Below are 18892 nucleotides of genomic sequence, written 5' to 3'. Positions count from 1 at the left end.
AGACTTTTAAGAAATGTGTATATAGTCATATATTGAACCTATATAGATATCACAACATATGCTACATATGATGTTTAGATATCTGAATTTAGATTACTCAGACATGAAATAGGAATGATGTTTCTTGCTCTCTCCAGAATATGGGTCACATAGCGAAAAGGGAATTGCGCATCCGTGAAATCCATATCATCTGCCATTTCATACATTGACTATCGAATCATAACCCAGTTATAAATATTATTTGTTATTGTTCAATATTAACAAATATACTATTTAAATCTCGTAATGCACCCAATTGCAAATATATTTGAAGTCTTTATGAAATGATACTCATCACACTAAATCAATTCTGATTCACGGATGCGCAATTCCGCATAGAATTATTGCGCAATGATCACGAAAGATAGAATTGTGCACACACGTGAACATGTGTTTGCTGTAACTGGCATCGCTTTAGACATGTTGGTCAAATCACGGATGCGCAAGTCCGCATAGAATCATTGCGCAATGATCACGAAAAATAGAATTGCGCACACACGTGAACATGTGTTTGCTGTAACTGGCATCGATTTAGACATGTTGGTCAAATCACGGATGCGCAATTCCGCATAGAATCATTGCGCAATGATCACAAAAAATAGAATTGCGCACACACGTGAACATGTGTTTGCTGTAACTGGCATCGATTTAGACATGTTGGTCAAATCACGGATGCGCAATTCCGCATAGAATCATTGCGCAATGATCACGATAAATAGAATTGCGCACACACGTGAACATGTGTTTGCTGTAACTGGCATCGCTTTAGACATGTTGGTCAAATCACGGATGCGCAATTCCGCATAGAATCATTGCGCAATGATCACGAAAAATAGAATTGCGCACACACGTGAACATGTGTTTTCTGTAACTGGCATCGCTTTAGACATGTTGGTCAAATCATGGATGCACAATTCCGCATAGAATCATTGCGCAATGATCACGAAAAATAGAATTGCGCACACACGTGAACATGTGTTTGCTGTAACTGGCATCGCTTTAGACATGTTGGTCAAATGTATACGTTAATTAGTATATATGGGAAGAATACAGTATCCTTATTTACGATCTTCTACATTATAAAAAATATACTAGCAAGATCAAAATAAACAATGACATATCTATATCACTTGATGAGAATGCAAAAAGACAACAAATGAATTAAAGTCAACATAAAAAATTGAAAATAAGAATACAGGATCGATTTTTTAAGACATTAATTGAGGAAACAATGAACTCATGTGAATAAAAATAGATTATTAGATTGTCAACTAAAAAATTAAAAACTAATTGTCTCCATGGCCTGATTTGTATTAATGATATCCAATTCTCATTGAATATTTTACAGATCTGGATATTGGTGCTGGAACCTCAAGCCAGGATTTGTCACAGCATGGTATGTCTCATTTTAATTTATCTTTGTCTTAGAAACATGGACATAACATTACATAATACATTCACATTGATCGATATTTATATGGATACTCCAATTCTCTTTTCTTTTTAGTTTAAATTAAGAATCACGAATCAAAGTTGGGATTACATTGTAATACAAATCTAAAATTAGGACTATTTGAAGATATCCCTTCTATTCTTGATATCTTCATTTTACTGTAAGATTAGTTTCATGGCCATTTTATATTCTGCCCCTGTGTAGTGCTTGACATTTTTTGGATTCATTTAGACAACAATAACACATTTTTGCATATGTGCCGATTCTAAAAATATACATTACATACGTTTTTGGGTTCTTATCATTAAAGGGACATGAAAACAAACATTTCAATTTTCAGATTTAGACACATGTGATTTCAAAATAATTTTACAATTTATTTGATTAGCTAAATTGCTTCAGTCTATTGTTATCCTTATTCTAAAATCATATCTAGGTAGGCTCAGGATCAGCAATGCATTACTGGGAGTAACCGGCTGATTGTTTGATGCAGAAAATTGCTTATTTTCATTGGTTCAACTCATGTGTTCAGATAACAGTAGTACATAGATGCTCCTTTAAAAAAAGATTATAACACAATGAAGCAAAATAGACAATAATAAGTCTATTTGAAATCTTTTTTAAATCACAGGCTGGATTTTATTAAAAAATTAATACAATTACACATTTTGAGCTTCATGTCCCTTTAAGAGAGGATAATTAAAGAATCTTGATGATATCCTTAAATTACATATTTGATTGTAATTGCATGCTCCATCCCATTCATTACATCAACATATGGACTCGACAATTCATTAACAGCGACATTGTCAAATCAAGATATTTAAATATTAAAGGGACACTGACCAAAAATTATTTCTGTTGTCATTCAGATAGAGCATGCAATATTAATAAACTTTCTCATTTACTCCTATAATCATATTTTCGTTATTCTCTTGGTATCTTTATTTGAAAAGCAAGAATGTAAGTTTAGATGCAGGTCCATTTTTTTTAACAACCTGGGTTGTTCTTGCTGATTGGTGGATACCTTCAATGACCAATATTTTATGAACCAAAATATTGCTTATCTGTCTTTAAAAAAAAATTATTAAAAAAAAAAAGACAAATTTATAATAGGAGTAAATGTAAAATTTGCATAAAATTGCATGTTCTATTTGAATCAATGAATATAAACATTTGGTCAGTGTCCCTTTAATAATCAATATATTCATTCATCCTTACATTGTTTTGATGAAACAATATTGATATCTAAATCACATATTCACTCTTTGACTTACTTTATAGATATAAGCATACTCTAACAGCACCATGATGACATATTTTTAGTAATAACTTCTGTTTTGCATTGTGATCAATATGTGTTGTGTCCTAAAAAAGATTACTGTACATTGCACAAATGGATTGATGTGACACATGGCTTTGCTTCGATTTGTCACCAGTTGTTATTCAAAATGTTGTTTGTGTGTATTTTTAAAAAAAAAAAAACATTGATCAATGGGTATATTTAGATATGCAATAGAATCATATGAGATGAATTGTCTGTCTAATATAGTAAGAAATTAAACATATGTTAAAGACATCATTTTCTTTAGAATCACCTTGATTAACTCATGCATTTATTGTTCATATTAGTGCTCTATTCTTCACATTTCTAAGTATATTATTCTGAATAATTGATACTGATATGATTTAGTGATGTCCAAACTGTGTTCAATAATATATATCTATATCATTAATAGTTGTAGTTGTTGTGACGAGCCCAGAGGGATCCAGCACCGATGATGACCTGCTTTTGCAGGCTTCGGGTAAGTGCATTGACTCATTCATATGTAATTGAAGGTGTATTTGTAATAAATATTATGATCATGATTCTGATGAAGCATTACATTTGAATAAAACATATAATTTACTCCTCTGATTATATATCGATTTTATTTTGAAATTGAAAGATAAATATCTCAAAACTTCTTAGTCTACACCTTTGTTCTTCAGAACATGGATAGCATATGTTTGTTTGTAGTATAAATTTAGACAACAAACATCAAGTGATACACACATGAGAACTCTTAAATGATCCATGTACTCAGCTTTTGAGAAATTTTTAAAAATACAGACACTAAAATGAAATTATTACTCATCGAGAATAAAAAAATCTAATGTCATTTGTATGCTCCATCAAGATGATGTCATTTGTAATTTTGGATCAGTATATCTTTAATGCAACATTGATGTGTGTCCTTGATCAACAGTAACATATGTTATAAATCTGATTTTAACATGTACACAACATGTTATGTTTTACAGAGATTGATGTAACATGTGAGGCGGAGGAGGGAGTGGCTTCCTTGGAGTCTGATGGTATGTCAAATATATAACATGTATCGAACATGCATGATTGTTTTAAAACATTCTCTTGAAGAAAACCAAAGTCTACAGCTTTGGCTCTTTAAAAATTATTATTCCATTTCTTTTACAATACACTACTGCCCCCCTTTCTATATCATGCAGCATGAACACATGTTTGTATTTTTCTTTCATTTATGTATGATTTGTCATTAATGACGTCATGATGTCACATGCATATTCCATGCCAAACCACAATAATCATATTCTGATTGTACAGACAGCCATTGCTATTCATCTGAGTGCCTATATGCATACCATATCCTTATGTTATCATTGTTTCTAAATTCCAAACCACTTCTAAGTATACATAAAACATAATCATGTTGAAATGCCTTCATTTGATTTCATGATGTATGAGATGTTAATATATTTTTATTATATATTTTAGATGGAACCTCCACTTCTGGGCATCAGCTTCCCGCCCCTCCCCGATAGAAGCCCCTCCCCAGGCCCCTCCCCTGGTAGAAGCCCCTCCCCAGCCCCTCCCCCGGTAGAAGACCCTCCTGGCCCTTCACATTCCTCCTGTCCTGTCCGTCCCAAACAATGCCCCTTTGCCCCCCTTCGCCGCTCTCCCCGTCTTTTGTCCCGTACAGCTCCCCCACCTGCCCAGCCCTCAACTCACTAGGCCCCTGACTCCCCAGCTGTACGGGCTACCCCAGAGCGGCAGCCCATCCCTCCCCCCTTCCAGCCCAATCCCATCTATCCCCCCAGTCCCAACCTTCATTGTCCTGGGTGTCGGATTATCCTTCCCAGGCACAGCTGTAAGTATCATTCTAAATCCACATTAGAACATATTTAATCTCATATTACTCCATATACCAATCACCACTACTTGGATAGAACACTAGAAAAATAACTTTTTCTTACCTTATCTCTTCTATAACCCACTGGGAGTGTAATTTCTTCTGCTTGCTGTGTTTACACAGCTTGGCCTCAAGGCCAAAAGGTTTAAGGATAGGTGTGTATAACACAGGCTAAATAAACTATTTCAATTGCCAGTGTAAGGACAATGTAAATACTTTTAAACAATTTAATACACTCAAGCTGGTAAAGTATCCACTTATGAACCAATTAAAGGGGAGAACATGTTTGAGTAAACTGTCCCTTTAATGGTTTATGTCTGAAGAACATATTTAATGTGTAAATAATCGATATTGAATATTTAATTTTAAGAATGATTTGTCTTTATTATTACAATGTATCTTTGCTCTAATGTAATTATCATTAATAATTTTTATTTTCTTTATTTTAGGTTGTGACTCAGCATGGCTGATGCTAGAGACTCAGCACGTATAGAGCAGGCCGTGTTGAGGAATGCTCTGTTCCTGGGAAGGATGCACAACACAATAAGTGGAGGATCCGGAGATGCTCCAAGGGCGCAGATACGAATCTTCCGTCCACATGTTACTTTGTTTGTATTTATTGTTGCCATTTGGCCTTTTTTTTGTTTTTTGTTGTGCCTGTTGCACTCTTTTACCTTGTCAAATGGCTCCAATGGGGCTGTGTTGGCCTTTGTTGGCCCTTGTCAACTCCCTCCAAGGACTGTGATGCACTCTTTTACCTTGTCAAATGGCTCCAATTGGGCTGTGTTGGCCCTTGTCAACTCCCTCCAAGGACTGTGATGCACTCTTTTACCTTGTCAAATGGCTCCAATGGGGCTGTGTTGGCCCTTGTCAACTCCCTCCAAGGACTGTGATGCACTCTTTTACCTTGTCAAATGGCTCCAATGGGGCTGTGTTGGCCTTTGTTGGCCCTTGTCAACTCCCTCCAAGGACTGTGATGCACTCTTTTACCTTGTCAGATGGCTCCAATGGTGCAGATTTTTCAATATGTTTTTTTGTAACGTTATCTTATTTCTTTATGTTTTATCACATAGTAATAAAATACATGTCATTCCAATATTATTTGTCCTCTTTATTCATGTTATTGATTGAAATCTATAGTTTATGTGGTTAATCCTTAAAAGGACATGAAACCAAATAATGGTCTTTCCTGATTCATAAATATAATACAATTATCAATAAATTTAATATTTACAGCTCCAACCATATTTAAACTTAAATAAGTGACACGTTTGATCAATACATGTGTCATTATTGTTATTCAAAATAAATCTTAACATATCTGAAAACATCAATGACATATGTATTTCTCATGTGTACCTTTTAAATGTTAAAGATGGACACCATAGCTATATGTAACATATAATATATAACCAATCCCTATTTTCCGAATGCATTTCCTAGCATTATTTCTCATTTAAAGGGGCATGAAACACAATAATCCAAAGATTTACATTTATTGTTAAAATGTATTTCAAATTGCAATGTCGTACATAATCGTGTAATATAAAATGTTGTTTTCATGTCTATTTAAACCCTGCTGCTTGCTAAATTGTTTAGTTAATAATCCTCTGCTTCTAATGAAATATCTCCTTATTTTCAATAATGGATTCTATTTCATAGATCACAGTATTACGTTATCTAGCGTGACATTCATAGATAGCAATATAGTACATACTAGTTTATAAAATATAAATACGTTTCTTATTAACATGCCAAGCTGTCAAATGAGTCCTTGTATTGACTGACGTTTTTAGGCGATCTCGGATGCACCATGTTGCTTAAGACGTCACCTGCCAAGCTGTCAAATGAGTCCTTGCATTGGCTGACGTTTTTACACGATAAAGGATGCGCCATGTTGCTTAAGACGTCACCTGCCAAGCTGTCAAATGAGTCCTTGTATTGGCTGACGTTTTTACGCGATCAAGGATGCGCCTTTGATTGGATGGCGTTTTTACGCGATCAAGGATGCGCCTTTGATTGGAAGTTAATTTTACACGATCAAGGATGCGCCTTTGATTGGATGGCATTTTTACGCGATCAACGATGCACTATGTTAATTAAGACGTCACATGCCAAGGTGTAAAAACCGTCGGATTGGATTACGTAGTCCCGCAATATTTGAATTTGCACGTAACCCACGTTAGATGGAACCTCCACTTCTGGGCATCAGCTTCCCGCCCCTCCCCCGATAGAAGCCCCTCCCCAGGCCCCTCCCCTGGTAGAAGCCCCTCCCCAGCCCCTCCCCCGGTAGAAGACCCTCCTGGCCCTTCACATTCCTCCGTCCCAAACAATGCCCCTTTGCCCCCCTTCGCCGCTCTCCCCGTCTTTTGTCCCGTACAGCTCCCCCACCTGCCCAGCCCTCAACTCACTAGGCCCCTGACTCCCCAGCTGTATGGGCTACCCCAGAGCGGCAGCCCATCCCTCCCCCCTTCCAGCCCAATCCCATCTATCCCCCCAGTCCCAACCTTCATTGTCCTGGGTGTCGGATTATCCTTCCCAGGCACAGCTGTAAGTATCATTCTAAATCCACATTAGAACATATTTAATCTCATATTACTCCATATACCAATCACCACTACTTGGATAGAACACTAGAAAAATAACTTTTTCTTACCTTATCTCTTCTATAACCCACTGGGAGTGTAATTTCTTCTGCTTGCTGTGTTTACACAGCTTGGCCTCAAGGCCAAAAGGTTTAAGGATAGGTGTGTATAACACAGGCTAAATAAACTATTTCAATTGCCAGTGTAAGGACAATGTAAATACTTTTAAACAATTTAATACACTCAAGCTGGTAAAGTATCCACTTATGAACCAATTAAAGGGGAGAACATGTTTGAGTAAACTGTCCCTTTAATGGTTTATGTCTGAAGAACATATTTAATGTGTAAATAATCGATATCGAATATTTAATTTTAAGAATGATTTGTCTTTATTATTACAATGTATCTTTGCTCTAATGTAATTATCATTAATAATTTTTATTTTCTTTATTTTAGGTTGTGACTCAGCATGGCTGATGCTAGAGACTCAGCACGTATAGAGCAGGCCGTGTTGACGAATGCTCTGTTCCTGGGAAGGATGCACAACACAATAAGTGGAGGATCCGGAGATGCTCCAAGGGCGCAGATACGAATCTTCCGTCCACATGTTACTTTGTTTGTATTTATTGTTGCCATTTGGCCTTTTTTTGTTTTTTGTTGTGCCTGTTGCACTCTTTTACCTTGTCAAATGGCTCCAATGGGGCTGTGTTGGCCTTTGTTGGCATTTTTACGCGATCAACGATGCACTATGTTAATTAAGACGTCACATGCCAAGGTGTAAAAACCGTCGGATTGGATTACGTAGTCCCGCAATATTTGAATTTGCACGTAACCCATGTTTGTGAATGAGAAGCCAAGTTTAAAACCATGTCAAGTATGGATTGTGTGAATCATGTACATTGTTGACCCATAGCTGATAAAGAACACAAAATTATTTTTTGATGGCTGTCTCATTGAATAAACGAATGAAAGCAAAATGTTTTCCTGCATAGGATATTTTGAGGCAAGTGCAAATCCATGAATATAGTCTCATTTTTAAAACACATATATGTTTTTTCTATCTATTTATATAGTCCTTTTTTTTATAATCAATGTCTAGTTTTGATTGTGTTTAAATAACATTGCTGTGATTTTCTGACTCCTACCCAAGCCTCAAAGTTTGATGTGAGTACCAGCAGCTACCTTCTCCAGCTTGCTCCTGTTTGTGTAAAGGGTCTTTTCATATGCAAATGAAGGGGTATTGTCTTATTTTCCACTTGGAATGGGCTTTCCATCTAACTTTTCAACATAGCTAAACAGATTTTCTAAGTAAGTCTTTAAACCGTTTTCTCATGGATTTTTATATCAGTATGTGGTCATCGTGTTCTTTATAGTAGTATCTATTACATGCAGTTCTCTGAAAATGATTGTATACTGTCCCTTTAATGTAAATGCTCAGTATTGTGTCATGTATGAGTTCCACATTGGTTAATCTCCAAATATATTAGTGTGAGCATATATTTCTAAAGTAACTAATAAAAGGACCTGAAACCATATTCCTTCTAAATGAAATGTCTTTCTTAATTAATTCGAACACACTAATGTCTCTTTAAGAAAATAGACTTTATTTAACACGTCAATAGAAATCCTATTCCAATATTTTGTTGTTTGTACAAGTACATGTAGATATACCAACAATCACAAAGGATTAGTATATGTTAGCATATGTAATTTTTTAAAGGTACAGTCTTAAAAAACAATAATGATTTTAATGTAGAAAAATGCAATTTTTTAGAAAAAAATATCTCAAACGTTTCTCACCAATTTATGCATCTAATCTGAATGCATTTTGACCACTAGAGGGCATTTTGATTGAATTTTCATATAGAAAACATTGAGCTCATACAGTATAGTTACCCTGGATTGATCAGTGATTGGCAAAAATGTTGGTCTGTCAAAAGAACATAAATAAGTGGTCATTTTTCAGAGGCATAGGTACAAGGGTAATCACAGAAGTAAAACGTGTATTTCTCTAAGTGGTTTTTTTGCCAACTTGATAATGCGTAATACAGTGTTTTCTTTGTAAACAACAATAATGTTCTGACTGTCCCTTTAAGCTGTGTTATTGGAATTCAAACAGTAATATGCCATCATGTATAATTGTAATGGTCATTTTGTTTGAGATTAGAGAAACAGTTTGGACATCATATCACAGAAAACAATCAATGTAATCAACAAGGATAGGTATGTGATGATGTGGTGTCCACACACTTGTAACCCACACTCTGCAAACAATCTGCCTCCATGGACCCGGTCCCATAGAAGCAGATTATATACAGAGTGTGGTCCACAAGTGTAAGAAGACCACATCATCACATACCTATACATTACACATTAAATAAATAATTATATATATCTAAAAAAATACTTCCTTCCTCTTCCTTCCCCTCTTCCCACGAGACTGAGGCTCTGGGAGGGGCCTCCTTCTCCTCCATAGTATACCTCGCCTCCCTAGTCAGCTTGTCTTTCCCCTGTGATTGGTGTCCTCTTTTTCCCGGACTGTGAAGCTCTACTCTGTCCGCCACTGGGCCCAGCCACTTGTTCATCTTGAACCAAGTGGCTGGGTCCACCCACCGCTTCCTGCCCCCCTTCCTGTCCTGTTCCTCTTCCTCTCCCTCTCCCCCTCCCCCTCTCCTGACTAAGCGCCTGCCTGGCCTGCTCGTCCCTAAACTGAGTCCTAAGAAACTCTACTAGTTCCGGGCTAATCTGCCCCAAATCCCCCCTCCAGACATACTCCAACAAAAAGTGAATGTGCCCAAATGAAAGGGGGTCAAAATAAATAACAAAAAATGCCAAAGTGCTCAAAGTGTGAAAGGGATATAAATAAAAGAGGGTAAGGAGTATTTAACAAACAAAAATGTATAAGAAGACAAAAATGAGGATATGTAAACAAAATGTAACTATGGGATGGGTATGGGATGAAAGGGAATGGGGTATGGGATGAAAGGGAATGGGGTATGGGATGAAAGGGAATGGGATTACAGGGAATGGGGTATGGAGTGTAGCATGAGAGGGGATGGGGTATGGAGTGTATGTAGTGTTATTGATAAGTATACACTATGAGCATGTGCAAATTCACACAACTAATACACACTGCACACATACTAATTACTAACAAAGCACACCTGAACAGAGTTTACTTGGCAAACCGGTATGTATTGAATGTGTTTGCATGTAAATGTGTTAAGTATACAGAAAAACCACTCGCACACTCACCCAAACCAACCGTCACTCACACCACCACTAACTCACACTACCACTAACTAACTCGCACAATAACACTAACTCACTTTCTCACACTAACTCTCACAATAAGGCACTAAATCTCTCAATAATCTCCAAAAACCCTCCAGCAACACAGTCAAAGAAGCCATGCTTGTGGCATGCTTATATACCCTGTGTAAATGTTTAATGATGTAACGGTTTGAAAAATAAATTCTGTTCAGGTGTGCTTTGTTAGTAATTAGTATGTGTGCAATGTGTATTAGTTGTGTGAATTTGCGCATGCTCATATTGAGTTAGTATTTGTGGAATGTGTATAATGCGATGATGTCATAGTGATCGTTTTGCATAACATTGTCCAAAAGTATTATGTGTAAATGTAAATGTTGATTTGTGATGGTGTCGTATTTGTGAAGTGTTGTAAATGTTTGTTTGTACTAATATTCCGTAATGTTGAATGCGAGTGTTTTGTGTATGAGTGTGCAATTCTTTTTTCGTGTTCTTTTGTTCCGTGTTGTAGGATCGTAAAGGTATATCTGTATTCCTCGTTTATTTATTTATTTTTTAAATAAATTTCCACTTGTGATTATGTAATTCGTATGTGCTATGTTGCGTGATTGTTGTTAGTACATTTGCAGTGTGTTTTTGTTGTGCATTATGTGGTATACGTCATATGACAAAGCAGTGCGTATTTCTCGCGAGATCGAGTGTTAGGTGAAAAATGCGTGTTTGTTTGATTTCTCATTGATCTCTATAGGAGAATGTTTAACACGGCCGTGATTACGCATAGAAAATAAATGCGGTAGTCGTGTTACCGCGATGCGTTAGGAGGTTCTTTTGAAACTCGTAATACCTACGTTAAGAAAAGTGCGCCAGGAAATAAAATACGCGTAACTAACGCACCCCAGTTAATGCAAAACTCGTAATCTAGGCGTTATTGTTTCAACATTGTGAATTATGCAATAACTATATCAGTGTTTCTATATACATATTAAATCTTTTTGTATATTCATTATATGTATGATTCCGCAAATTCAATAAATAAGCATTTTACTTATCCGCTATATTAACTCATGCATATGAAATTGTATCATCAGATATAATATCGCAATCTCTCTGATCAAAGGCAATTACTAGTGATTAATTAATCAAAACAAACCTAGTGACATCCAAAATAACAATTTATCTATATAGAGGTAGATAAGAATATTATGTTATTTTTTCTTTTTTCTCATGGGTAATTCCAAGTAAGTTTAACTCAGAATTTAACCCTTTGTGGTATTACTCAGCTAAGCAACATTTATTCATTGTGTATATATTTAATTTAATTTCCATTACATTTTATCACTATGCATTTCATTTGTCTAATATATCAGTTCATGCATGTGAAAATAGTACCTCCACATTCAATGTTATAATAGTATATAATAATATACTATTATAACATTGAATGTGGACATACTATTTTCACATGCATGAACTGATATATTAGACAAATGAAATGCATAGTGATCACATTTAATGGAAATAATTAGTGTGATTTCCACATCACACTTAGGGAGACTTCCCTAAGTGTCATAATTTGCATAAATAGAAAGAGAGAAGCGCTCTTGGGTGGTAACTAGCTATTATGCTTGTTTGTTTCCAGGTTGAGCGCTTCTCTCTTTTTATTTAGATCAAGTATATTGCTTGAAATAATTTATAAATAAAGGCAGTATATTATTTCTTACTGTTTATTTTCATATATACAAACGTTATTTAGGTTTAGCTAAATTCATCTCTGGCAATTAATAATAAGTGAGGCTATAATGTTTGTATATATGAAAATAAACAGTAAGAAATATCTTGAAGTCTTGAAAAAGGCCTGGGAAAGGCTGAAACGCGTTGACATATATACAGAAAGTTCAGCATTTCTCTTGCTTACGCGTTTCGGCATTAGCCGTAGTCATAGCATGAGAAATTTACAAACAAGGTACTCATTTAAAATCCCCACCATATTCTGATTGGTTCTAAAAGCCGGTATGCTGACTGTCTGATTGGTTAACTCTCTCTTGTCTCTTGTCAGTGGGCCGAATAAAAGCTAAGTTTTATCCTTGTTAAATCTGCCTGGTGCTTCTCATTGAACTGTGTTTGTACATCAAGTTTGGGGCTTATCGAGAGAGCACAGACAGGGTTGAATTGTTAAGTCAGAGCCTGTGTGGAACGAAAAAGGGGTGTGTAACCTGAAACACCAAAGAAACATTTGCAGCGACGGAGAAAGGAAAATCATAAAGGTTGAGTAGCCGAAGCCGTCATGCAAGGAATCGAAGAGGGAGCGAGACCTGACAGGTAAACGGCTCCTGTGGACCGATGCAAAGACCGAGCACTCACCTATGATTACAACGTGATTGCTGTTGGTTTTCCGAGTCGAAAATAGAGGGATCGAGGAGGGAGCAGGCACTAAAGCCCATACAGCTCTTGTGGACCGACCCCTATTGCCAGACAGGGAAACATACATCCAGCACCTCTCCACCCAACGGAGTGGGGGTAAGACGTAATCTACCTTTCCCTTATCGAACTGTTTATTAACATTGTACAGATGAAATCTGAACTTTACACAAAAGCAAAGAACGCACAAAGTATAGAAGACGCATAAGTTAAGGTGTTATTTACATATCAGGTTGACACACCTTCCACAGGTGTTTATGTGCATATTAAGCAAAGAAGTGATGGTGCTTGGACTTTGTCTTGTTTGGCTGTCTGAACATACTCATTTGTTTTTTTACTGAGCTTGCTGATTTTAACATTGTCCACAATAAAGCGGTAGCCGCTAAGAGAACCACAGGTCAGCGGTATTATTCCGATGAGGTCATCAAGGAGGGCCGAAGACTGGAAGCGGTGTCTTCCATAATGAACTCAGAGATACAAACTCTGCTTAATGTTGTTTACTCTACGTCTGTCTGTAATGCTGCGGCTGAACAGGAATCCTCGATATGTCACGTAGATGGTTTACGCTGAGTCGGCTGAGAGGATGATGATGAGCCAGTGGGCGTGTCAGGGTTTCCAATAACACGGAACGGTAGTTACAATCATGAAGATATATTTCTGTAGAAATAGGTTTAGATGTCATCGACAACTACATAGGAGTATGGTAAGCTGAAGAGGATAGTTCAATAATTGGTAACAGGATTCCTATATGGAAAAGAAAAGTCTGTTAGAAGGAAACCCTGAATGTCGTCAATGCTCTGCAACACAGGAGTGTAAATAAGTGCTGAACAGCGAAATGGAAAGTCCTTAATTCCTGAGAGGTAACTAATAAATCCTGGTGGAACAAATATAAAGTTCTCGAGCTGTGAATCACTATGGCTGTGTTCCTTGCTTGAACAAAATAACAAAGCACCTGTTTAACATCAAGGTAGCAGTTAAGTAGGGAGAGTGGGTTGGATAAACACACAGTATGTGACGGCGTGGTCATAAAGGGAAAAGGATAAAGATTCCTTACACATGTTTTCCTGGACTCAGTAAACCTGGAGGAGAACCTTAATGCTCTTCAAGAGAAGAGAAGATGATATTCTTATATCATCTATATAGGGAAAATCTGATCATGAAAAAGAGCAAATTTTGAGAAAACATTGGCCCATTTTAAAATCAGATATCCTGGGACCAAATTTAGGAAACCCCCAAAAATTGTATACAGAAAGGCAAAAAAAACATGATATGTAACACTGATATGTATAAGAAGAAATGTAATACTATAGAAAGAGACTTTTGGGGGAAAGATATAAAAGGTTTCTTCTCCAGTGTATATTTTAAATCCTGCAAACACTTACAAAAAAGGAATTTTTTCACCTCATTTGCAACTAAAAAGAGAGTATAAAATTCTGCGTTGCACAGATAATTTTATGTGTATATTGTAATGACTGTAATATGTCTGTGTTTTTAGCCAATTGATTCTATTCCGGAAGTATTCTTGTATTTAATGTAATAAATTGATTTTTTCTTTATTGTATTTTTATAGGATATTTGTATTTTTATAGGATATTTGCTATATATATATATATATATATATATATATATATATATATATATATATATATATATATATATATATATATATATATATATATATATATATATATATATATATATATATATATATATATATTCAACAATTTTTAGCCTAAATAATTCAATGCTACCCAAAAAACAGACACTTATCCACCCAACAACCAGTAGACAGCCTAACCAGTACTGAAACATTTTAGCAGAGATTATGGAATAGGAATATATGGTAGATCCATAGGAGGAGGCAAAAGACAAGTCCCTGTTATGAGTTATGTAGGGTCTGTGGCAAATTTCCCATGACGCGAAAAAGGAGCCACAAACCATGCCCATATAAGTTACTCTGGCAAGCACTGTACCCTGAGAGGAACCAGGGTCTCAATATAGACTGAGAACGCCTCTCTCTGAAGAATCAAATGCATATCCTCAATCTTCAACCACCTCCAGCGGAGGCAAAGTAAAAGACTGAGGTACATGTGAGGTGGTGGGGGTTTTATAGAGCTCTTGGGGTTTGGAAAACGTTGCCTCCTATTATCTGTAAGGAAGAGTAATTCCAAGGAGAAATGTATTGTAGTGGCCAGCAGTTGACAAGGGAAAATCCCTGGGGGTGACAATGGAAAACCCCTGCCCATTCCCAGCAGATGACAAAGGGACATCTCTGCTCCCTCCCGGCAGGTGACAAGGAGAGATTCCTGCTCCCTCCCTGCAGGTTACAAGGGAAAAGCCCTTGTTCCTCCCTGCAGAAGAGAAGGGGAAACCCCTACTTCTTCCTTGCTGGTGACAATGAGAAACCCCTGCTCACCCCAAGCAGGTGACAAGAGGAAATCCCTACAGCAACTTGATTTCCCAAAAACACAGGATCTACCCATAGTATGCTGATAACAATGACCAGGGCCTATAACTTAACTCCTACTGTGCCACAAATAGATTTGATTTTTAGTATGCATCTGCTTGAGCACAAATAAGGTTTTGCACATGTTCGAATTTAAATCCTTATTTCCTGGTCTTGCAAGTAAAAACGACTTACCAAAGGATCTTTAAAGTACATTAATCGTCTGTCATCGAGAGTAAACCATCGCTTCTTGAAGCCTTCTGTGTGCTACAAAAACAATAAAATAAAGTCTATTTTTTATTTTTTTATTTACTTTTAATAAAAACACATTACATAAAAAAAATCTATCATATTACATTCATTTGATATGCAAATAATGACAAAAAATGAATAATTAAGAGCAACAGTAAACACCTTAATTACAAGACATTTCTGTTGTGTTGCTATAGAATAAAATATCAGCCAGGTCTTAACGTCTATTATTTTATAATAGTCAAACTCCATCCACAATTTGCCTTATGTAGGGCTTGATTACAAGTGGTGCGCTATTTATCGTTCCAGCGTTAACTTCACTAGAAGTAAGCTTTTTGCGTGTCGGGTAGTGCGTGTATTACAAGTTGAAAGTAAAAAGTTTTCACACGTGTGATAACCTGACAAGCGGAAAAAAACATAATTTATGCTTACCTGATAAATTTATTTCTCTTGTGGTGTATCCAGTCCACGGATCATCCATTACTTGTGGGATATTCTCATTCCCAACAGGAAGTTGCAAGAGGACACCCACAGCAGAGCTGTCTATATAGCTCCTCCCCTCACTGCAATATCCAGTCATTCGACCGAAAACAAGCAGAGAAAGGAGAAACCACAGGGTGCAGTGGTGACTGTAGTCTAAAATTAAAAAATACCTGCCTTAAAATGACAGGGCGGGCCGTGGACTGGATACACCACAAGAGAAATAAATTTATCAGGTAAGCATAAATTATGTTTTCTCTTGTAAGGTGTATCCAGTCCACGGATCATCCATTACTTGTGGGATACCAATACCAAAGCTAAAGTACACGGATGAAGGGAGGGACAAGGCAGGTACTTAAACGGAAGGTACCACTGCCTGTAAAACCTTTCTCCCAAAAATAGCCTCCGAAGAAGCAAAAGTATCAAATTTGTAGAATTTTGAAAAAGTATGAAGCGAAGACCAAGTCGCCGCCTTGCAAATCTGTTCAACAGAAGCCTCATTTTTAAAGGCCCATGTGGAAGCCACAGCTCTAGTAGAATGAGCTGTAATCCTTTCTGGAGGCTGCTGGCCAGCAGTCTCATAGGCTAAGCGGATTATGCTTCTTAGCCAAAAAGAAAGAGGTTGCCGAAGCCTTTTGACCTCTCCTCTGTCCAGAGTAGACAACAAACAAAGCAGATGTTTGACGAAAATCTTTAGTAGCTTGTAAGTAAAACTTTAAAGCACGAACCACGTCCAGATTGTGTAATAGACGCTCCTTCTTTAAAGAAGTATTAGGAAACAAAGACGGAACAACAATCTCTTGATTGATATTCTTATTAGATACCACCTTAGGTAAAAACCCAGGTTTGGTACGCAGAACTACCTTATCTGAATGGAAGATCAGATAAGGAGAATCACATTGTAAGGCAGATAACTCGGAAACTCTACTAGCCGAGGAAATAGCTACCAAAAAAAGAACTTTCCAAGATAAAAGTTTGATATCTATGGAATGAAGAGGTTCAAACGGAACCCCCTGAAGAACTTTAAGAACCAAATTTAAGCTCCAAGGTGGAGCAACAGGTTTAAACACAGGCTTGATTCTAACTAAAGCCTGACAAAATGCCTGAACGTCTGGGACATCCGCCAGACGCTTGAGCAAAAGAATAGATAGCGCTGAAATCTGTCTCTTTAAGGAACTAGCTGACAATCCTTTCTCCAATCCTTCTTGGAGAAAAGATAATATCCTGGGAATCCTGACCTTACTCCATGAGTAGCCCTTAGATTCACACCAATAAAGATATTTACGCCATATTTTATGATAGATTTTCCTGGTGACAGGCTTCCGTGCCTGAATTAAGGTATCAATGACTGACTCGGAGAAACCACGCTTTGATAAAATCAAGCGTTCAATCTCCAGGCAGTCAGCCTCAGAGAAATTAGATTTGGATGGTTGAAAGGACCTTGAAGTAGAAGGTCCTGTCTCAGCGGCAGAGTCCATGGTGGAAAGGATAACATGTCCACCAGATCTGCATACCAAGTCCTGCGTGGCCACGCAGGCGCTATCAAGATCACCGATGCTCTCTCCTGCTTGATTTTGGCAATCAGACGAGGGAGAAGAGGAAACGGTGAAAACACATAAGCCAGGTTGAAGGACCAAGGCGCTGCTAGAGCATCTATCAGCGTTGCCTTGGGGTCCCTGGACCTGGATCCGTAACAAGGAAGCTTGGCGTTCTGGCGAGACGCCATGAGATCCAGTTCTGGTTCGCCCCAACGAAGAACCAATTGTGCAAACACCTCCGGATGGAGTTCCCACTCCCCCGGATGAAAAGTCTGTCGACTTAGAAAATCCGCCTCCCAGTTCTCTACACCTGGGATATGGATAGCTGATAGGTGGCAAGAGTGAATCTCTGCCCAGCGAATTATCTTTGAGACTTCTAACATCGCTAGGGAACTCCTTGTTCCCCCTTGATGGTTGATGTAAGCCACAGTCGTGATGTTGTCCGACTGAAATCTGATGAACCTCATTGTCGCTAGATGAGGCCAAGCCTGAAGAGCATTGAATATCTTTATTGGAAGGAGTGACTCCTCCTGAGTCCACGATCCCTGAGCCTTCAGGGAGTTCCAGACTGCACCCCAACCTAGAAGGCTGGCATCTGTCGTTACAATTGTCCAATCTGGCCTGCAAAAGGTCATACCTTTGGACAGATGGACCCGAGATAGCCACCAGAGAAGAGAATCCCTGGTCTCTTGGTCCAGATTCAGTAAAGGGGACAAATCTGTGTAATCCCCATTCCACTGACTGAGCATGCATAGTTGCAGCGGTCTGAGATGTAGGCATGCAAACGGCACTATGTCCATTGCTGCTACCATTAAGCCGATTACTTCCATGCACTGAGCCACCGAAGGGCGAGGAATGGAATAAAGAACACGGCAGGAATTTAGAAGTTTTGATAACCTGGACTCCGTCAGGTAAATTTTAATTTCTACAGAATCTATCAGAGTCCCTAGGAAGGAAACTCTTGTGAGGGGGGATAGAGAACTCTTTTTCTCGTTCACTTTCCACCCATGTGACCTCAGAAATGCCAACACTATGTCCGTATGATACTTGGCAATTTGGAAGTTTGACGTCTGAATCAGGATCTCGTCTAAATAAGGGGCCACTGCTATGCCCCGTGGCCTTAGGACCGCCTGTATTGGAATGTGCAGATAAGCATCCTTTAAATCCACTGTAGTCATGTATTGACCCTCCTGGATCATAGG

The 18892-nt window shown here is 37.6% G+C and overlaps 1 protein-coding gene across 1 annotated transcript in view; it reads right to left on the bottom strand.

Moving 5' to 3' along the window:
• The window catches only part of ADAP1 (ArfGAP with dual PH domains 1), a 1315539-nt gene that overhangs the window by 74910 nt on the left and 1221737 nt on the right, over positions 1-18892 (bottom strand). Inside the window, exon 9 of the mRNA XM_053695288.1 lies at positions 15616-15687. Within this exon, the coding sequence (XP_053551263.1) occupies positions 15616-15687 (72 nt within the window). The remainder of the gene's footprint in view (positions 1-15615; positions 15688-18892) is intronic.

The sequence above is a fragment of the Bombina bombina genome, chromosome 11 (genome assembly GCF_027579735.1).
Source record: "Bombina bombina isolate aBomBom1 chromosome 11, aBomBom1.pri, whole genome shotgun sequence".
Lineage (NCBI taxonomy): Eukaryota > Metazoa > Chordata > Amphibia > Anura > Bombinatoridae > Bombina > Bombina bombina.
The sequence above is the reverse complement of the archived record's forward strand: the minus strand, read 5'-3'. Positions and strand labels throughout refer to the sequence as shown.